General features: G+C 42.5%; 1 protein-coding gene across 2 annotated transcripts in view; it reads right to left on the bottom strand.

Annotated features, from left to right (window-relative positions):
• The window catches only part of LOC306823848 (zinc finger protein 516-like), a 46856-nt gene that overhangs the window by 9075 nt on the left and 14342 nt on the right, over positions 1–23439 (bottom strand). For both annotated transcript variants that reach the window (XM_079343717.1, XM_079343718.1), the window contains exons 2-3: positions 7132–9462; positions 1532–2869 (exon numbers count right to left, since the gene is read on the bottom strand). In XM_079343717.1, the coding sequence (XP_079199843.1) occupies positions 1532–2869; positions 7132–8896 (3103 nt within the window). In that variant the 5' untranslated portion in view covers positions 8897–9462. The remainder of the gene's footprint in view (positions 1–1531; positions 2870–7131; positions 9463–23439) is intronic.

Genomic DNA, 23439 nt, shown 5'->3' with positions numbered 1-23439 from the left:
TAGTTACAGCCTTTTATTTTATCTAACAAACATGCAAGCACACGTTCCTTTGATGGATCCTCTCTTTACTAATTCACAACCTTGTCATCATCCAGGAGATTCTGTGTCTGTCAATCACTCTCTGCCAGATGGCGAGTTAGTGTGAGAGAGAGAGAGAGAGTCCGTGTGTGTTAAAGGGGGAAGATATTTATCAATGATTGAATACACTTCATATGTTATGTCTGCATCTCTGAGTCAGTTGGCTTCTTTTCCTGTGTCAGATTTCCCTAACTCGACTCCTAACTATCCCAATGCTCTGCTCAGTCAGTGGAAAACATTCCTCTTCAACTCCTGACATCTGGCATTTTCTCCAATGCCACAGATCCTCTGGGCATGTTTGTATGCGAGCAGATGATGAGGAGAAAGAGAATCTCTTACCTGACGATGTTAATAGTGTTGTAGTGTCTGAAATCAGTGTGAGCCAATCTGACAGTCTTAAAGCCACTGTTTAATGTCACACACATTTATTTACTTACAAAGCTAAATATGAGACAACAGAGACATCTACATATTAAATAGCCTTGTGTGTCTGCCTATAACCTTATTACAATTTGAATCCACAGATGCAGATCAAATATATATTGTTGTTTGTTTTTTAATATACTTCACAATCCCCCTGGAGGGAAATTATAAGAAAATGTTTACTCTGTTAATAAAAGGCGTGTCACACACACACACACACACATCGGCCCAAAATATGCAGACTTTCGAGATTGCACTAATGGAGAGATGTCGGAGCGAGGGGGGCTACACGTGACTGGACGCCCCAAGCAGTTGGGGGTTTGGTGCCTTGCACAACGGCATTCTGTCGCACCACTTAAACCGGTGACCCTCCCACTCCCGTCCCAGGTCTCTACACACTGAGATACTGCAGCTCAGAGCGTTTGCATGGGCACAAAACTCTTTGGTCAGCGCTTTGGTGTGCAGTGCCTCGAAACTCCTTTGTGTATGTTTTTTCAGTTTCATTAGCTTCTACTCTTTGTCTCTATCACTCAGTGTACAGAAGATATTATATTTAGTTAGGGTTGAGTTCAGTATTTATTTGTTTGGATTTTATTCCCAAAAGAAAAAAAAAACTCTCAAAATATGATCCTCTACAGGTTATATAGATACAGTATTTCTTGTTTTGAACTATGAAGACCATTTCTGGCAATAAAAGATGTGATTAAAGAGGAATCTAAATTGGTTTTCTGGGGTCATTTCTTGGGAATGTGGATCGTTCCGATCTATTTGAGGAGTGCATATGGATTGCAGGATCAAGGGAAGGTGTGCCGTGCTATTGTTTGTCTGGTCTTACTCTCAGCTTGGCATCGGCCTGATTTGATCTAAACTGTGCAGATCGCTTGGTCTTAGTTTTGTCTGATCTGGGTCTCTGTTTAGGCTTTCTTCACTTTAACAGTAGATATCAAACATCAAACAAAACTCTAAAATATCAGCATAACACCCTGCAAAATCGCATGAAAATATGCTTTGAAAAAAATTTGCTCCCTACCAGTGGGATCCAGTAGTGCGTTAGCTGCACCCCAGCGGTGGTAAAGCGATGCAAGCTCATGGGGGCTGTAGTTCTTGAGGAAGCTGAGAACATCAGCTGGCATCTCTGGTGTCTCTGCAATTAGCTCCTGCTTTATTTTCCCATGAGCCTCAGAAGGCAAAGAAGAAGAGGAGGATGAAGAGGAGGAGGATGAAGAGGAGGAGGAAGGATTCTGCGTCGAGCCTCCATGTGCTTGGGAGGCCCCGTAGTTCAGTCCCGCTGCAGAGCTATGGGTGACAGTGCTGGGCCTGGTAGCGTTGGCCCGGCCCTGGCTGTGGTGGGGGTTGACGAGTGGCTGATGAGGGGAAGCCCTGGCTCGGCTGTACTCTGCTAGGCCGTGTTTGCTGGTCAGCATGAAGCCAAGGCCCTCCTGAGGCATCATGTAGCGGTCAGAGATCCGGGATGCAGAAGCAGAACTGGAGCTTGGGGCTGAGGAACGTGAGAGATCTCTGGTGCTCTTCTCCAAGGAGCGAGAGGAGGATGAGCCTCCCCGAGGGTAAACATCCACTTTGGGCCTGAAGCGAGACTGATGACTCTGATCCTCCGTGCGTCTGCCGGAGCTCCCACCTGATCGGACAGGGACTCTCACAACTTGACTGGCTGAGGTGGATGAGGGGCCCCTGGAGAGTGAGGAGGAGGGAGTAGCAGAAGATGACGAAGGCATGGCTGCTTTAACAGTAGGCTTGCTTTTCTTCAGAACCTCAGTAGAGTTGTTTGGGGGCTGGGTGCGTTGCGTACACCTGAATGAAGGCAGCGGTGGACACTCCTTTCCCTCCAGGACTGGTGGAGGACCAGTGCGTCTCTTGGAGGATAGGGAGCTGTCCCTGGAGCCCTTGGAGCTGTTTTTCAAGGCCCATTTTGGAGCAAGATTTGAGCTACTGCTGTTGATGCGGTGAGCCACAGTCTGGTGCATCCACAGCACCTCAGGGTAGCGAGTGGAGTGGGAGCAGAAGGAGCACTTGTGGCTAGGGAGGCTCTTCCTATCCAGGTTAAGGGAGGCGATGCCCCTGCAGCCCTCGGCTCTCACACACAGATCCACAGGGGTTAAGCTGGGGTCGAGTGGGGAGGATCGTGCTGAACGGTGAGCAGAAGGTGAAGCAGAGTTCAAACCCTGTAGAAGAGCCTTCTTCAGTTTGGGGTAACCACTGGGGGTGCCCCTGTCTGAACTGGAGCTAGGGCTTGGAATTGGGCTGGGTCTATCATCAGAGGCAGCCGGGTGTTGGACACAAACATGAGTTGATTGGGTCTGCAGATCTGTGCTGACAAAGTCAGACAGGCTGCGACTGTAAGGCTTCTCACCTGTAGGGACAAGAAGAAAAAAACACAGTGTTCAATGAATGTACAGGAGACCTCTGATGTCTAATTCATATTGTTCCAGACAGATGGAGTTAAATTTCAAAGCCACCAGGGGGCACTGTTTACCACTTTACCCAAATCGCCCCTTAACATCTATATACAAACAGGTTTTTGACATTTGACTGTTACTTATTCTATTACACGCTTATTAAACATATGGATAAAAAGAAACATAAAAAATGTAGATATTTTTTATATTACAAGCTTACAGCAGAAAACAACGCCACAGAATAGAGTTGAATAAATTGTGTTGTTGAATCTGTTTATTCTCAAAATGTAGTTCTACAAATTTGCCACAAGGTGGCGTTTGTGACCTGTCTGTCCTTGTAAATGAATTTGACTGTTGTACCAGGAAAACTTTATGTCTTTCATTGCATGCAATTTTAGGAGTAAATACTTAAGAGCACCCTTAGTAGAATAAGTCTAATGGTTAATAATTTACAATGTAATGTGTTCTTATTGATGAATACATATATACATATATAAATCCTCAGGTTGAATTGTTGGTTTTTTTAAACATACAACCAAACATTTAGATAAACCAGGTAAAAGAGCATCCTTCACACACGTAAGTCTCCTATGGCATAACAGCTCAAATTCCACTGCTCCTTCTCGTCTTTACAATAACACCAGCTACCTGCCATCTGTTTTCCATTTGGCTTCCTATTGGCAACAACACAGCTCAAAGTCTGCCAAGGTGAAGCTCCAGGGCTGGGCAGTTATAGGCAAGTGGTCAGGGATGATTCTTCCTTTTTATCAGGTTGACGTTGTTTTTATTGCTCCATAAATGAACAGTCGAATTTAACAATAGAAAAAGCAGGTAATATAGGGATTTTTAAAAGCTTTACATAGAAAGGATTCTTATTGCCATCTGAGGAAAGAACTGGTACTACCTGATTTGAAATAACAAACAAACGTCTAAAAATACAAACTGGATAATATGTATTTTTCTAATGCTGATATCCTGCCATTGCACAAACTGTTCTCTTGTAAAAGAAGGAGTAAACGTCTCAACATACAGTGTACTGGAAACAAACAGAATAAATTGAAAGCCGCAGGGCAAAAGCAACATCAATTTCACACATGTAGATTTGTTTGAGCTCTCACCAGGAGTAAAACAGTTTTGTCTTTAATTTGCAGTGGAGATCAGCGCAGAGCTTTTTAATCTGTTAACACAATGTTAACCACTAAGGAGGGAAAAAATCCCACTGATATGTGCATTGAGCTGAAATGTACCATTTTCATTTCCGATAAGTAACTAAAGGAACATCAGAATATTTGTAACTAAACTGTCCTTTGCATGACTCTTCCCCCATTGCCTCAATCCCTCTCAATTGGGAGGTGACTCTATAAATAGCTGATCCCTCAGACATAGGACAGCCTGGCTGGCTCAGTGGTAAGAAGAGTGGATGAGAGACAGTGAAGGTGTCACAATGGGGTGACCTTACATATTTGGAAAGAGTCACAGGGAACAGAGAGACGGGGTAAGAGGAAAAGGATATATGGATGGACGGATCGCTTTCTTGACGAATGGTGTCTTCCTTTAATAAATGATACGTTTGTGATAAAGTTCCTTCGTCACAATTCTAAACATGTGTAAACTGATTACATCACACTAATCATATCTATTGAAAATGTTGTTTTTGTACTTTATATATGTTATTAATTTCAATAAACCTTTAAAATACATTACAAATGTAGCTAGACATCTGCTTTCAGAGTGATTGACTATAACACCTTCAACTATAACAGGAAATAAAACTCTCCTCCAAAGGCAAGAGAACATTGTTGTTATGTGTTAGACTAGTGTTAAACCGCAAACACCATGAATGAGGAGTTAACAGGGACATAGAAACAGATTCTCATGGCATCAATAGGAGAAAAAACATATTCACACACAGATAAGGGGGGTGAAGGGAGTTTCCTGAGACAGGAAGACCTGAAATAGCTCACAGCTCGATCAGGCCTGAAGAAATGTTGCTGCTATTTTTGAATGTCTGTTCTAAGAGGGAGGAATGGAAGCGATCACTACAGCTCTTAGCCATCCACTATCATTACCTGCAAAAAAAAAAAAAAGAGGCTTTTCCAGGAGATTTTTCAGATAAAATATAAAGACCACAAAGCTCTGAAGTCAAACACGGGAATCCTTCCTTTCGCCTATTTTAGTCATGATTACGGCTGTTTTGCCCTTGCATGGGTAGGCTATCCTTGTTTTACTCCGCAGTGTTTATTGGGTTGTGGAGGTGAAAAAATGACTGGCATTCCAAAAATGCCTTCTTCTCTGCTGACATGCCACTGAAAGTCAAGAGGTTTAATTTTAGTGTCTGCTTTATTGTCCTGTGATACAAAATAATTGCTCCGCTGTAAACAGTACAATCAGTGGTAGTTAAATTTTATTGACAATATTTAATAGTTCTTTTCTGCAGCTCTCTATTAAAGAGATTCAGTGGGATGCAATGTTGGCATTTTACCACACGGTGGCTCCAGTCCCCGCTCCACACAAACACAGACCAGCTGCACCTACATACAGTAAAGCCCGTTTCATCAGCAGATGTTTACTACAGAGTGACAGTCAGAGGCCATGAGTGAGGCTACAATCATGTCTGTCACTCTGTCTTATTTGATTACGTAAATAAAGAAAGGAACCGTCAGTGGTACGGACTCTGTTTGTACTGTTTAAAAAAAAAACTGTTAAAAACCTACATTTCAAAAAAAGGTTTTCTTATTTTCTTTGTCCATTGGGCTTCAATATTATACAATTGAACAATCAGTGAAATAATCATGGCCTCTTTAATAATGCTGAGTATGTGGTTAAATGGGAAAACTGGATGATTCTCAAATATTTAACAATCTGCCTCTACATTGTTTCTTTAGATTTGTATCAATGCAAAAAAATTTAAATAAAAGGGCAAACCATGAAAAGGGAATAATGAATGTAGCCACTGTGAGGTCACCCACTGGTTTGTTAACTCCCTGTTTTATGCTCCATTTCAACATCTTGGCCGTAAGCCATGTGGCCTTTATCGAGATGAAAGACTGGATGCATTGTTGCATCCCTATCCTTGTTGGTACCCATTTGTCAATTGAAAAAAACTTTTTGTTGTTGTTGTACTCTTATTTTATCTGTCTTGTATCGATTACTTTTATATTTATATCAAATGTATATCAATATATATTAATCAATTTCTCCTCTCAATGAACTTAAATCTGCTCAATGTATTAATGCACGCGCAAAGACATAAACACCAGGAGTACGCCTCGCGTTTTAAAAAGTTCCACTCGAAATTCTGTTTTTATAGGATTCCAGCACAGGATCAGCAGCAAGCAGCTGTACTTTAACATTTTTAAAACGAAGCATGAAAAGCTTGAGTTGTGATTTTGCATTTACAAGAGTGTACGGACAGTGGACCTTATCGCTCCCCTCTCTTTCTCTGAACCTGATGTGATTCTGCTCTGCGTCTTAACTCTCCACAGGAGTCGAGCGGTAATATTTGTCTTTTAAAGGGAATTTTGAATTTTGAATGCAGAACCCAATAATAGAGGCTCTGGTTGCACCAAGCTTGCAAGGAGTGCAAGCCTGCAATCTCTTGCATGCTCTCTCTCTCTCCCCTGCTCTCTCTCACATAACATGTCATTTAGGAATAAATGAAAAATGAAATAACAAAAGGTTGAAAATTACTTTGGCAGACCATGAATTTACTTGTCCAAGTGTTGTCGATGTTTGTTCAAACAGGTTGTTGGTATAATCTTGTTCGGCACCCTTATTGATTTGGTCAAATATCAGAGTTGTGTGGCGTTAACGTGCCAGTTCTAGCGCTAGCATATAGTTAGTCTGCAGCGAGGCTGCCAACAATCAATAGTAAATACTATTCACTTCATGTATACATTTGCATCCTGCATAAATTGTGTTTGGCCATACGCCTAAACTCTATTTTAACATCGACCATAACAATGGTACTTGGTATATGATCAGAGGTGGTACGCAGTTTAAGAAGTTGAGGACCACTGATTTAGACCAAATACAGTAGAAACAGTAGGCTTCGGTTCCTCTCTATTTTCATAAAATCAGATTCCTTTCTGCAACAAGTCGAGTTGGTCCTTGCTAGTCCTGTTAAAGGTACTTCTGCATCGGCTTTACTGATAAAACACAAGGCTACATTTACTTCTAGTGTACAAGAGAGGGGGAAACTGAAGTTTCAACCAACCTGTAATCTCTCCAGAGCTTGCCGTACCCATCCCTGAGGCCTGGTCTCCAATGGTTGATCCTGGTGGAGAGTCTCCATACCCTGGAGTGCTGGGCCGGCTAGGGGAGCCTGACTCTGGGTCACTGGTTGAGCCCCATCGGTCATCCCTTGCAGTTCTTTCCTTCTCTCCAACAGATGGTCTACCGCCATCCTTTCTGTGGACCCGTTGGTGGACGATCATCTGGTGACGACTGCGAAACACCTTCCCACACTCAAAGCACTCATTGGACCTGGTGGAGGCTTGCGACTGGGATGGTCGCCTTCGGTCCTGACGAGAAGAAGGCCTGTACTCGGAGTCGCTAAGGCTCTCTGGTGTCCGGTCTCCTGACGATGCATGGCTTCCCAAACCGGAGCTGCTACGTCGTCCTGAGCTGCTGCGTTTCTCCTGACTCTGCAGGACATAACGACTGCTTTCTTTCTCAAAAACCACAGCTGCTTCAGCAAGGGCCTCCTCGCCCATACTTCCTCCCCCATAGGAGGCTTTGTAACTTGGCTCCACAGGCTCCACAACCCTTCCTTTAGTAGCTAATTGCCAGGCCTGGTAGCTGCAGACTGGATCTAGTTCTGGGATTCTTTGACCAAGCACCATGTTCTCGCTCTTATCCCCTTCTTCATAGGTCTTTTGAACAGGCTGAAGGTTAAAGTAGTCAAGGTAGCGTCTTTTAGCAGCTGGTGAGTCCTCATCTTCACTGAGTCTGTTTTGGCTTTGGGATTTCTTGCCATAGACGAGACTATGGACGTTCTCATGGGCCCTGAGGCTCTCTTTGTTGTGGAACAGGTTACCACATTTGGAACACACTTGATAATTGGTTGTAACGGAGCAAGTGATAACGTCAGGATCCTGGGTGACATCGTTGATGGTTGCGGGAATCTCGGCTGAATCAACCTTTGAACGTGACCTAGATTTGGTGTTGTGTGTTTTCATGTGTGATTTGAGGAACCAAGCTTCACGGAACCGTCGTCCACAGATTCGACAGCAGTGGTCCAGGACCCCTGCGTGTTTCTTCATGTGCGACTTGAGAAACCATGCCTGGGAAAAGACTTGGCCACAGGTCTCACAGGGAAAACTCCCATCGCTCTGGGGTTGGGGCACTTCGGCTTCAGCCACGGCCTCTTCTTTAACAGTGGCTTCGTCCTCTGCATCTGCTGTTATGTGGACCTTTTCAATATGGCTGAGAAGCTGGTCCTCTCGCAGGGCCTCATAGCCACAAAGACGGCAACAGTAAGGCCTCTGGTCGGTTACTGATTTCTCTCTTTTCACGCTCCTCCCTGGGACTTTCCTCCGATTCTCTTCACCACTATCCCCATTGATCATCCGGTTGCATGCTGAGCTGCTCTTAGTCGGACTCGTACCTCCGTCAAGACCTTCTGAAACACTCATCTCCTCCTCCTCAGCCCCGCCATCTTCATCATCATTAGAGTGGTGGCTAGACAGTGTGCCCAGTTTGTGGCTGCGGATGTGGACTTTGAGGTTACCCTTCTGAGAGGCTCTGTGGTCACAGTAGGGGCACTTGTAAGGGCGAGCCCCGGTGTGGCGTCTCATATGCTGTGACAAAGAACTGAGGAACGGGAAGCTGCGTCCACAGATGTTGCAGTCGTACGTCCCAGAGATTTTGTCATCCTCACCTTCAATGTCATTTTCAGGGTTAATCTTTCCTCCAAGCAGCTTCTCCTTCAGACCTCCCTCCTGGGTCTCCATCAACGCAACGCTCTCTCTAGTATTCATTGTTCGCACTAAACAACCCTTATCAACCTCGCCTCTTACAAGCTCAATGAAAGTTGAAACTACTGCTATCTGCAGCAGCACATCTAGGGATATCTAGTGTTTCGTTGTTGGCCAATTAAAATACTATCTACCTCCAGTCATCCAGAGATCCCGCTGCTTACACAACAGCTTATTTAGTACCCTGGAGTTACTCAATGTGTCACCATCCATCCATCATCATCAGTCAGTGAATCTGAGCCTTAAATTATCGGCGTGCAACTGGCATCATAAAAAACCTGCACTGTGAGGCTATATCATTTGAACTGATGTAGTGAAATGTTCAAAATGAGACTGAAGTTTTACGATGTCTTTGTCAGTAGAAAGCAAAGGTTTCCCTCAACTTCTGGTCATTATCGTGTCGCTGGAAAGACAGTTTGAGGGGTCTTTCCTTCAAGGTAATCCACCACACTTCCTCTCTTCATTTCAAAGGCCTCTCTTCACTCTCTTCAGGTTCAGCTAAGCAGCTTCCAGATCACACAAACAATATCCTCTTCTTGCACATCCTGCAGGTACTGTAAGTCGTCCACCTAAAAATGAAAGAGAAAGAGGAGAAGACGAAATGGGGCGACGGTTAGAGGGAAACAAGAACAGTTCAGTACACTGTGTCATGATAAGAATGAGGGACACAAGCAGCATAAAATAAAATAACGTAATTTTCTGAAATGTAAAAATGTGCTATCAAAGGCTTGGATTACACATGAAAACACAGCAAATTTGTGAGTTACAGATCCCATACATGATTGAGTTCAGTTCATAAAAAACTATTAGTTGACACATTGAGTATCAGCCATTGATTTAAATACACAAATCCTTTGGTAAAATCTTATAAACATTTTGGCTGAAAGTGCCTTTGAGAAAGTTCTAGTTTTCCCTGATTCTCCTGCCCCCTGTGGACAAAGCAGTACCGCTTATCTCTTTGCTGATCTTGTCCTGTACATATGTAAAAAAACAAAAAAAACATAAAACGCTCATCCTGCTTGAATTGTATCACTCACTGTGATTTGTTGTCGTGGAAAAATGTCATAAATGTTGTTTCTGCAGTTTACTGTAATACTTTGTCTGACACCAGCCCTGAATCAGCAGGGACTGTTTATCACAGGATTCATAAATCTTTTTCGCTGATGGTTGTCTCTGCATTTATAGGTCAGAGATATCAGAAAAAAATGTCATTCTCATTCCAACCCAGCTGAAAACCTCTCACTGTGTCGTTTAATGAATTAAAATTAACCCAGTACATACCTATGACTACTGCGGGGCTAGAGGGGCTCGCACACCACACTGGCTGAGTCGACACTTTACACAAACAGAATACTGGGGGGCGGGGGGGTCAGTGGTGGTGAGGGAGGGGGAGACTCTGTTCACATCAGCAAGATCAGCAGTGCCACCATATTCTCTCCCTGTACTGGCCTCACACACTCGCCTCAACTGACACCATCACATGACAGGGATCTTAAGTACACAACAGGAAGTGGCTCTTCAGACAGTTTGCTTTACTCTATTTCTCAGACTGGAGTTGAATGGGGTCGTGGGGAGGGGAGACAGAGAGAGAGAGAGAGTCAAACAAAGAAAAAAGAGAGCAAAGTGAAAAGAACAAGAGAGAAAGGCTTTTCCTTTAAATGCTGGACCATCATGTGCACGTTCTCAGAAACATTTGATTTGTTTGCTCGACAAATACTGACGTCTTAAAACCCTGCTTTAAGTTTTTCATTATCCACATGTTAAACTTATTTCTGCTCTTCTTCACACATTTCAGTATGGATTAGGGGTTTGTGCTGCATAGTAGAATTTTTCTCAGAAGAATGAGTGAGAGTTAATCACACCCTTTTCCTCTTACTCTCTCTACGCTCTTAAAAACTTCATTAAATAAGATCTCTTTCTCTTATAACTGTTGATCACTGACACGTTTTTTACTGGGGTATTAATTCCAGCAGATGCTTAGCGCCTGAAAGTGGGACTATATGAAATGTGACTGACAGCATTATTACAGGCTATTATATAAAGTGCCAGGGCCCATAAGCTGAGTTACTGCCAGCCTCTAATTATAAGTGGATAATTGATCATAATCATAAGAGGATAAGGTGGTGGAGGAGGGAAGTGAGCACAAGAACAATCATATGTCTTCAAACTCTCACACTGAAAATGACTACTCTGCAGCAGAGCCACCTATCTATCCACAATGATTTATGCTATTGAAATCGGCGCGGCCTCAATGGTTCCCCACGCCTCCTCCTGGAGCGCTTGGTAAGCTAAGGCTTTCAGCTAACAGTCAGAAGTGCAGCTGTGGCTGACCTTACTGTCCTTTAGTTTGTGCTCAAAACACTTTTGTAACCATATTTATCCATTTTTAGAATCGTTTCACTCTGAATGAAGGTCATATTCTGGAAGTCAGTTTATCACGTTTTCTACATATATATATTTATGTTTCCCAGAGGACGAATCCAAGTCCTTATAACATTGTTGTTTCCTACATGAATCCTCTACTGCAAGTCCCTCCAAACAGCTCCTGCTAGCACAGACAAAAGCTACATGTTAGCATGTTAGCAAAACATCACTGTGCTCAAATACAGCCAGTACATACAGTATGGCAACAAACTCCAAGAATTCTCATTTTGTTTTCTCACGTTGAAGGGTTTGAAACGTATGCAGGAGAAGTAATATGATAGCAAGCAATGTTGTGAAATAGCTAAGCCGTTTTGTTCATTCATTATTTCGATATCATGAACTATGTTGTGCTAGAAACACGTTCATTTACAAGCAGGTACACAGATGATTGAGACACAACTTCTTTTATTGCTTCAGTTAACTAAGATATTTACAAGAAGAGCTGTAGCCTAATGTGATACGAAACGCTTTAGCCTAATTTTTTATTATTATGATTTTTTTTTTAAGTTTATGGAGTGTCTATTTTCCTTCATTGTTTTTTTTTGTCTGAATAAACTTACGTGCTACTACTGCTACTAAACTGCACTGCACATCTTGTTTTACAGCTCTGTTAATTAGCATTGTACATGTCAAATAAAGGAGCTTTTAGAATGAATTCAAAACTGCTTCTAAAGGGGAAAAACAGAAAAGTGAATCCTTCAAGAGGCCTTTTCAGGCACCCTTAAACTCCACTTATATTGGAGAAAGAATGGAGACAGGAATAAGTCCGACATTGACAAACACTTCAGTGAGGAAACAACGAAAGCTGGAGGGGTAACATCTAACATCCATCAGGTGACTATGGATGGAAACCAGCAAAAACAACAAAGCCAACTCAATATATCCATCCTCTGTGGATTTCCCCTCCATCTGTCCCCTCTGTTCTCCCCCCCCCCCCCTCTCCACATCCTACTGTTACTCATTAATGCTTCGTAGTTTCTTCCACTCTTTGCACTAAAAACAGGCTAATAATCTTACTTCCTATTAAATGGCCTTGCTGATTGGGAGGTCAGGAGGACTGTGTGTGTGGACTCTGTCTGTGTGTGTGTGTGTGTGTGTGTGGGGGGTGTGTGTGTGTGGGGGGGGGGGAGTTGAGTCTATTCAACAATAAGCCTGTCATCCACCAGACAGTCGCATGTGCAAATTGAAATGTAATGAGATTATCCCCCAGAAGGGAAACAATGCAGGCTCCACGCTGAAGGGGCAGAGTGTGTGTGTGTGTGTGTGTGTGTGTGTGTGTGTGTGTGTGTGTATGGGGGGGAAAAAATGGGATTAAGGAGGGAGAAACTGTCCAGGAGAGACGGACAAGATTAGCAATCATCAGAGTCATCACAACAGAGAAGAGGCATCAAAGCTCGGTTCAAGGCTGTGATGGCTACAATAAACAGATTCAGCGTCTTCGTCGAGCTCGTAAGAACACTTCTATTTGTCTTTGACATCCTCCAGGCCTTTGACCTCTCTCACACACGCGAGTCCAGCTTCAAGCAATGTCGTAGTTTGAACTACAGTGTGCTTTAAACCTTGACTTCCTTTAACACTTCAGACAAGTCGAACCCTTGTTGGGATCGTCATGGGTCTCATGTCAGTCATGGCCACTTTTAGCTGCTTTACCATGAGTCAGTGGGAGTGAGAGACCTACTCTCAGCTGATAATGACTGCCGTGTCAAACAAAAACAAACTTTGCGCGCTCAACTTTTGCTGTTCGGCTTGTTCCGCTATCTGCAACACGGCAGCTGAGGTGGGCGAAGAGGAGGAAATCCACTCTTATTTTCCCATCCATGCGCTACATTTTCAGAGCAGCCCGGCTATTTCTGTGCCTGCAGTCTCCTGAGGTTCACATCTGGAGTGAATTTTGAAACAAGCAGTGTCAAACTGTGCAGGCGGGCCAGCAGAGAACCTGCTTACAGCTGTACTGTGCTCTGTTTTCTAATTGTTTTCACACAGAGGAACTGTGCCAAAGATTTAAATGGAGTCATCTATAACAGCTCGGCAAACAACCATCAAGTAAAATGAGTAAATTGTCTACATGTTTTTTCTTATTTTGGGTTATTAGTCTGTCTTTCAGCAAATTTTGCAAAAAAAGCTGCTCTGTTCCTTGAACATTTTTCATCCATTACAACATGCTCAGTTGCTCCCCCTAGAGGCCCTCAGTTCAGCTTGCAGGACACACTCGATGCACTGTATGAACATAAACAACATGTTTTACTTTACAGAGAGAACTGCTCCGGTCTGTCATTTCAAAAACCAAGCAATTATGAAAGATTTTAGAAAAAGGCCTTCAGCATCTTTTCGTGATTGAAGCCTCTGTCATCCGGCTAGAAAGCACCTTTATCATAGCAATCATCTCAGAGGCCGCTGTGACACCAATCTACTGCACCCAAGGGTGCTGAGATTGGCTTTCATAACCCCGGTGACTCACTCACGCTGTCACCTTATCACTGATCATGAGTGCGGATCATTCTCGAGTGGGACATCCTTCAGCCGTGATGGGATCTGTTCCCGTCCCACACAGCAGCAGCAGCAGCCAATATTTAAGTTTTAAGGAAAACACACAAACACACACACACACACACACACACACACACACACACACACACACACACACACACACACACACACACAAGGAAACTAATGAATCCAGAAGCAAAACAGTGGGGGCTTTTAGTGTTGTCCACACACATCCTTTCAAAGTCTATATGTACACTGTGGGCTTTTAACACTGTTTCATACAGGCAGCATTGAGAGCTTAACGGCCCTTTACAGAGAGCTGCTCACACACACACACACACACACACACACACACACACACACACACACACACACACACACGTATAAGCACACACACACATTGACACATAAACTGCTTCACAGAGCATGACATACAGAGAGCACTTTCCTAAAACCTTACTATCCTGTGTTCAGTCGCTCATAAAGTGGAGACATTCAGAGCCCAAAGTGGGACAGAGGGGATGGTATGGAGACTGCAGCACACACACACACACACACACACACACACACACACACACACACACACACACACACATAGTGCAGAGGCAGTGTATTCTCAGACCAATCAATAATCCATTATGAACAAACTGCTCTTCACCTCACACCCGGCTCTAAACTGGCAGACAAAGAGGTCGGCTGTGAGCTCCACGATGAAGGCACAGCCAGGATGCACGCACAGACACACATACACGCATACCTACAGGATGTTTGCAAAACACACACACACACACACACACACACACGATGGAGCTTCAGGACATTATCGGGGTGACAAATGTGTCTGCTGTGGAACACACAAAAATGTTCCTTGGAAACTTGTTCTGGTTAAAAGAAAAATGATTGTGCAGTGGGAAACATTCAGTCACAACACACACACAAACAATGGTTGATTACTTCTTTACACAGACAAGATCCTTAAATCTACAAGTGTATAATACTTAATTTTCTTTTGTTATGGGCTTATTCAAGGATGTACTTACATAAGTGGCAAACTTGCACAGAACCACATCTGGCCATGTATGCATTTGTGTGTGTGATCAGGCTCGATGGGACAATCCTTTAGAGAGCGGACACAATGAATGATCTGCAGCTGTGTCACTACGTATAGTCCAGTTATGGCTACGTGACGCTCCCTCAATTGGCTTTTTTTTTAAATTGACACGTCTTCATACCTAATGTGTTGAATCAACAATCGTTTTTTTATGTCATGAAAGTTCATTTGTCATGTTAAGACATATTTTGTTCATAATTATGTGCAGTTATGACTTTCATCACACTTCTAATGTTTTCATCTTTTGACATCACTCGCTTTATTACCATTTGAGATAAATGATGGTTTGAAGGCTTCATTGTTATGGGACATTACTTTCAATATAAGGGGCATGTGAAACCATCACTATCATGTACCATCATTATCATCACGTACAACGGCTTCTAATATCATATAATATCATATTCATTCTTTAAACCTCTAATTGTTACTGCCTATAACTGTCAATAAGCCTCCTTTGTCCCTTACCATATTTACATCCTCTATATGGTCTCTTTGCATTTAACCCTCACCAGCTTTAATACTGTATGAGTCTTTTTTTCCATGTCATGTACATCTGACGTTTTTTTTCTTGTCTCGTCTTCTTTTTTGCAGGCTCAAGTCTTGGCTAAAGCTGTCTGGCTCATTGGTACCAAATCGTGTTGTTTTGGTTCGAGTGCAAGTTGAGCAGCTTTTATCAACAAACAACTTTGTTGAGTTTATAAAGTTCTCGCCTGTTTCCCTGTATTTGAGGTCTGTCTCTGGTCTGTCAGGGCACGTCATGCTCATATGCAGGAAGAGCAGTAGGGGGCTTGGTGGCATTGTTGGAGTCTCCAATTCCCATCCTATTCCTCGTCCTCCCCCCCCCCGCCCCTCCTCCTCCCATCTCTTAAACCCAGCCAGAACAATGGAAGGGGTCCACGCTGTCTGTCCTTTCTCAAACCCCCCTCCTCTGATAAATAGGCTGAGAGGGGATCCTGCCTGCCTACTCTATTTGCGTGAGAAGAGCTTTTGGATAGAAAAGAGCCCACAAGGTCCGTGTGTGTGTAGGTGTGTAGGTGTGTGTGTGTGTGTGTGTGTGTGTGTGTGTGTGTGTGTGTGTGTGTGTGTGTGTGTGTCTGTGTGTGTGTGTATAGGAAGTAGCAGGTGTTTGGGTCAACACTGTCATGTCACATTTTGGGTGACCAGTCCAGGCTAGTGGGATTGCTGGACAGGTTGGTAGTAGGTTGAGTGGTTATCGAGGGGTTCTTCTCAGACCTATAGAGTGCACTACAAAGTGCACTACACCAGAATGAAACACTTTTATATGAGTTGAAAATCTTCATTTTTAAATATACATGCTATGCAATTGTAAGTTGGTGTCATTTTTGATCAGTGAGCATGAAGGTCAGGGCCGCTCTAATTTCCGGCTCTTAACCGTGCTTATATTAAAGTTTCTCGCCTATTATTTACTCTTTAAGTGGAGTACTTATCTGATCAACATGAAGTGATATCTGCTGCTATAATCCCCCTCTGTTTAAAGCCAACAAGAGCTGCCTCCCTCATGGGCCCGGTTGTCAGCTTCCCTTGGGGACCCCCCCCCCAACTTCTCAAACTCTGCCTGTTTTTCTCACACCGCTCGTTAACCCCTGGGTGCTCCTGCATATATACCACCCCCCCCATCCTGCACCACAGCAGCATTCCTCACACACACAACACACACTGCGATCTTCCGTCACTGTTCAACAAAGGCTAAACTATCACAACTCCCTTAATGTTCACAAACAACAGATAATGCTTCCTGCATAAACGCTCCATGCTCGGGTTCATGGTTTTAATCATTCATCCCTAAATCCCTGAACCCAGCTTTGACTCTGACCTTTATCTGACCATCAATCCAAATCGTTACCCTAGTTCTAAAGATGGTCAAATTATACTTATGTAATAGGATCTTGTTCATTTTCCTGAAACACAACATCAACATTTCAAATACTAGGCTCAAAAAAAGGAGCCCACAGATTAAAACTCTGAAGCTTAAAATAACCCTCCATATATCACAGATCTGCTTTTTATCTGATGTTTCGGCCAGATCACTTAGCTTCTGTTCCAAATATCCCTCATGTCCCCGAACGCTGGTGAAACACTTTGTTTTTATACCCCTTGTCTTTTTAAAGTGACTTTTCATTTGAAGTATTTTTTGCATTATTCAACATTCATTTATTTTTATTGATTTTTATTCAGTTAATTTTATAATTACTGATATTTCAATGTTTTATTTTCCATTATTTTTTTACAGTTTGTCACCAGCTTTCTCATTTCAGCTTATTATAAAATGTATTACTGTTGTCATTATCTGTTCTTATTCCCTGTGTTGTTTCTTTAAGAGCCTTCAGGATTTGTCGTTCTGTGAACAAACCAACAAATAATTTATAAAGATTCATGCAGATAGCTGAGAAAGAAAAAAAAACGGCCAGTCACTGACAATGAAATCACAGATGAAGAGAAGCGGTGTAGAGGAAAGGAGGCTTGAGACGGGAGCAGAAACAGACAAGAGGTAAAACAAGCAGCAACAGCGACTAGGGTTGGCAGCGGAAGCAGAAGAGGCACTCGGGCTAATAGTGTTCGATTTCAATCTAAATTGAAACTCCTCCATCCCCTTTCACACCGTGCCTAACTGTCCGCTCCTCTCCCAGCTCTCCCTCCTCTTCTCCTGCACTCCTCCATCCGTCTGCTGCGCCCCGCTCAACCTCTGCAGCTGAACCTAAATCAGTCTCTCTGAAGTGTAATTAGACCGCTGGCCTTAACGCTGCCTACCCGTCTTTCACACTGTCACACTTTCTGATATCACCTTTTTTTTCCCCCCCTTCTTCCTTTTTGATGGTCCAGCGGTATGTGTTTGAATGGATTATTAGTCTGTGGTGCGGTTTCACTGCGAGTCTTTTTAAACTAATCATGTGGTAAATATGGTAAAGACATCAGCACTTTCACTTACTTCTGACTGATACTCTCCTTCTTTGCCTTGGACTTCAAATAAATGTTATCATTTCACATTTTGGTTTGTGACCTCAGGGTCAAAGAAAGAGACAGCCTGAGAGCCTCAGAGATACAACCTGCTGCCTTTGCAATGACTCATCAGGATCCATGTATCAGTCAATAAGGTACAGCTACAGCCATGAGAGGGATTTTACAAGAAGGCTGACTCACAATTACATACATTTATGAGTAACAGCTGATCACTCAGTTCTGCAGTTGTCCTGTGTTAGCGGGATTCATGAAAAGAGTGTTGTACCTTAAAGGTTATGGCAGCATGAAGAAGAACAAGTAAGGAAACAACATTTCACATTAGAGTCCGTTTTGAAGAAATCCCTTTAAAAGCAATGAAAGATTTTGCGCATTTGAAAGATGCATGTTGCTGTGTCCCTTTTAATTATTTAATCTGTATATTCTTTTTCAGTTCTGTCACACACAGATGTTGCACTTCTTGATGATTTTTTTTAACCAACAATGTTTCAAATGAATAGTAAAGATAAAGAACTTTGTGAGTGAAAAAGAGAAGGTGTCGGAGTTGTCATTCATTTTGATGATTACATGTGGGCCGGGTTACTTGAACATTAAAGCTAGCATTTTCTCAGATGCAAGCTATTTGTAATTTTAGAAAGAATTTAAAAGGTGTGGATCTGAATGACTTGAGAACTACAAGAATTTTTCTTTGCAGTAACCAAAAGTCTACAGAAATGTTGCATGTTCTAATTTTGTTCCCCTGCAAGAGCAAATACAAAATGCCTGTTTGAAATGTTCCTGACTTCTCATTTACTTTTTGTTGCCTACTGTGTACCTTGTTTTCAACCTGTCCTTACCTCCAGGCAAATTCAGCAGAACACATCCTGTAAGAGTTGTCAAGGGGAGATATGTGAACATTAAAGGGCACCAGATCTGCTTTTGTTTCTTCCTTACCCTTTGCACACACACACGCACACACACACACACACACACACATACACACACACACACACACACACACACACACACACACACACACACACACAAGCTGGCAGGCAGGATGGGAGGGTTTCCACAGAAATCTCCTGATGGCTCTACTACAGAGAGAGTGTGTGGGCTCCAACAGGCAGTTGTTGTTGTTGCAAGGTGGTTCACACACTGCTGCAAAGTACAAACACACACACCAACCCCCTCTCCCAAACACGCACAACTCCTAACAAAGTAACCCGTGGGTAAAATCCAATTCCATCCCCTGAAAAAAAAACTATTATTGAGCTCAGCACACTGTTTTGAGTATTGAATCCTCTCTGTGTGTGCACATGTGTCAAACGTGTAATACCACAGGAAATAAAAGGCAGAGCCAGATGACTCACCTTGAATCACCTTTAGGTACCGCTTAGACATTATAGATAGGGTTATCATAGAACCGAGTTATTGGGAACTTGTTGATACCTACTGAAATATGTCTTATACGGAAAAAGATAAGGCTAAAAAAAGGTTTATTGGAAGACAATCCATCCTTATTATTATAACTAAAACAGACACAATTTTAAGTCTTAACAGTAGAATAATAATGGTACAAAATAATAAATAAATAATCCTGATCCCCCATCTATCAATACATCATCACACAACCCTTCATCTTCTAATAAGAAGTAGATGATAAAAAGTTAAACAGTTTGTTCAGAACAGACTGTTGTGGGTGCTGTAAATGAAGCATATATGTGTATGCATAACCTGGTGTTTTAGGGATCTCTTTTAAATGTTTAAAGCATAGGCTGCATATTAAAATGGACAGAGAAACAGGTTCCTCAAAGTGAAGTCAAAAGATTTAGAGCTCCCACCTGCTGACTGCTAACTGTAGGTTAATCCTGCCTCCTCCATGATAACAGACGGGACGTAGCTCAAACTAAAATTTACATCAAATACAATTAAATGATGTTAACACTGATATGTTGAAGTGTTTGTTTTTCCAAGTATTTTTGATTGTTTGTAGCTTCATGTTCGACAGCTGTCGACAAATGCATCTCCAGCAGTGTTCTAGACTGGATTAGCACAAATGAATAATACGGTGATTGAACGTTTCATTAACCTCCAGTGTCTGCTAACCCTAACCCACTTAGCAGAAGGAGCGTGGCGTTTGTTCTCTCATTTGTTTGGTGTATTTTTATTACAGAAAATACATTAGAAATAATTCACTGACAAGAGTTTGGCAGACTTACTTTGTTAGCTTTGGACATACCTAAGCTAGCTGCTCACCTCTGTATTGTGCTAAACTAAGCTAGCCAGGCTGCCGGTCAAAAGCTCCATGTTAACAGATGAGGGAACAGCATCCATTCGTCAAACTGGCAGCCAGAAAGCAAAACGTAGAGATCCATCTGAAGCTACTGTAATAAACAATATATAATAAAAACTGGGACTATTGCTACTGTCAAAATCACTATTGTGTCCTCCAAACATACTATTTAAGACCCTGTGGAAGGATTATAGAATATATTCAGGGTCAAAATAAATAAAAAGAAAGAAATATAATAGAGAGAGAGAGAGAGAGAGAGAGAGAGAGAGAGAGAGAGAGAGAGAGAGAGAGAGAGTGTGTGTGCGTAATCAAGTATTTGTTTGTCCTGATATATCTGCCCAACATATTTTTGAGCCAAAAATAATAAAGCACCACACACACACACACACACACACACACACACACACACACACACACACACACACACACACACACACAATGAAACAGGGGAAGCTAGACAGAGCTAACAAACTCTGTGAGTTCTAATACAGGACACACTGACACTATATGACACATTTCTGTCATGGGGTGGGGTGACAGGCATCACAGTGAGACAGAGCGTATATAGTGGCTACGCAGTCTTGATGGATGGCTGTATAAAAAGATCCTAAGATCCCATCTGGGTCACGTCTTATCAGGTTGACTGATTCACATTGATGAAATCATGCCAGCTTGTTAACCCACCCAGTGGGAAACTTCGAAACTAATAGTGAGGAAAACAAGGCAGTGTCTGAAGAGAGAGAGGGGGAGATGCATGTCAAGGAGAGTAGAAAAGGCAGAGCGAATAACGAGGGGGGGCGGGGGGGGGGGGGGGGGGGGGGGAATGGCAGGGGGAAGATAAGTGGTAAATAGTGATGTAAAGTCACGGCAGGAGATAGATTAGGATAACAAGAGCTGACGGAGAGGGAGATAGAGGGATATGAGAGTGGTCGAGGCAGACAGAGAAAGAGAGAGAGAGAGAGAGAGAGAGAAATGCAGGCCGTGGGCTGCATGCTGCAGAAAATGTCCATCGCACAGGAGGACTCTGACTTTTAAGGAATTCTGACTATTAGCACTGGGAGCGGAATAATGTGACCAAAAACTCATTTTCATGTCTGGTTACCAGGACTGGACCGCTGTTCTGTCACTCAGACTATCAAAGGAATGATTAATAGCCTAAATACACCTGCTGATTTGGACAGATATTCTTACCACATAATACAGGAAGTGGGCCAGAATCCACTCTCTGAACATTCATTTAATAGACCTACAGAGACAATCTGCAAGTCTAGCTACACTCCAACCTCTCAATCAACCCTCACTGCATAGTGCAAATGAAAGTGTGTGTATGCGGCAGAAAGCAAACACGTGCTTCTATTCCTCCGATTTGTGTGCATGTGTGTGTGAAATGGTGAGTGCTGAAAAAAAATGTTTTAAACAGATGTTTCAGTTTAAAAGCATCCAAATCAGAGTTATAAATAAAAAAAAACAGGAAAATGAAAAGATTATAAGTTTACAGTTTGAAGGGTTTCAATGTAATGATAAATAATTGATCAAATGAAAGTAAAACAATCAGGTTAGATGAATAAGTGGATTTCATCAGAGGTGTGAAAGAACAAAGTGAGATGAATGACTCAAAATACAGCACAATAGGTGGGAAAAACTCTGTGTTGTAGATGTCTAAACCGGACTTTTGTTTGTAATAAACTCCAGCACACTGGAGTTTAAACAGTGGAGGATTTGCCAGAGCAGCATCTGGCAGCAGCACTTAAACTAGCATGAACACAGGGAATGACAGCGATCCATTAATCGTTACACATTTGTGTCAACTTCTCTGCTGTGAAGCTTTCTAACGGTTTTTCAAATGCACACGGTGTTATATGTTTACTTCCTGGAATCAATATGAGAAATCTGACTGTATCTCTTCGACTCAGGTGGAAATATCTACACACCTATTGGATAGATTGCTATGGATTTTTTTTTTCTTTTTATCAATCCTGCTGACTTGCTGGTCTTCTGACTTTTCCGATCGCATCAACATGAGGATGGTATTTCCTGCTTTTATTATACTTTATTTAGTATACTTTGGTTGTGTGCTCATTAACAAGAGCTAGCGTGCTAAGACACAAAGTTAGATGTTGACAAAGGTCATTCTCAGAACCCGAGCGGACTAACACTCTGAGAAAAGCGAGCGTTATCATGGAGCACAGCTTCAACGTAAACCTCGCTTCACCCGCTCCCCTCTTTATACATTCATCAATAAAACACGTGTTTAGCCGAAGAGATCCACCATCACTCATTTCAAGGGTGACATATGTTGTTGTTATTATAACGCGTTCCAAGCCACAGTTTGTTCTGTTGCTTATCCTACTATTAGACGGCGACAATAAATCAACCGTCTTCATTCTGTGGCGGAGCCTGATCTTTAGGACAAACTGCAGCGTGATGGGCTGGCACAGAGACAGCCACTGGAGGGAAAAGATGTGTCTGTACACTTTTAAAAACACAACCAATACAATGTTATCTGATTGAGTAAGTAAGCATAGCCTAAAGATTTAAAATAGGTATTTATTGAAGGAGATCTATTATTCTCTCTTTCATCATTAGTCTAAGGCAAATATTTAGCAGCATTACCAGATGTGTAGCTTATTTATCTTAGACTAGCGTCAGTAATATCCCTCATTTAAGCCTCTGCTGAAAAGGTTCATTTCAGCTGCTGTCTCTTTAAGGCCCCTCCTCCCAGCCTGCCTTTGTTTTTGTTTTGTTTTTTGGGGGGTGTTTTTGTGAAATTTCAGTGAGCTTCCTGTTGGGTGTGTCCTTGAAAGAGTAGCTGGGGTGGGCATGTCCAACAACTTCTGGCTAAGTCTCGCAGAGTTTTTTTTCCGTAACGTCACGTTCAGAGCGCTGGTAAACCACGTCAGGGGACGACGCCAACAACTGTGTGTGCTGTGTTTAAAAAAAAAAAAAAAAGTTGCGTGGTTCAGAATGGACATCCAACATCATATCATCGTACGTGTCTGGATTTAAAAATAGATCAGATTAATAGATCTCCTTTAATGGTAATAATGGTGGAACTGCTGGAAATATTAGCAGTAATGTTGTTTAACAGGACTTTTTTTATTCATTATGTAAAAGCTCAGAGAAAAGCAGCACCACACTGCTATCTCCTCGATGCTGTACTAATAACACAGAGATATGACAGAAGAAAGCAATGTTGCATCAAGCGGTCGTGTTTGCTCAGCTCTCCCCGGAGAGTTTAGACGCTTCCATCGGGAGTTACCTGCATCAGCC

The sequence above is a fragment of the Symphodus melops genome (assembly GCF_947650265.1).
Source record: "Symphodus melops genome assembly, chromosome: 5".
Classification (NCBI taxonomy): Eukaryota; Metazoa; Chordata; class Actinopteri; order Labriformes; family Labridae; genus Symphodus; species Symphodus melops.
The sequence above is the reverse complement of the archived record's forward strand: the minus strand, read 5'-3'. Positions and strand labels throughout refer to the sequence as shown.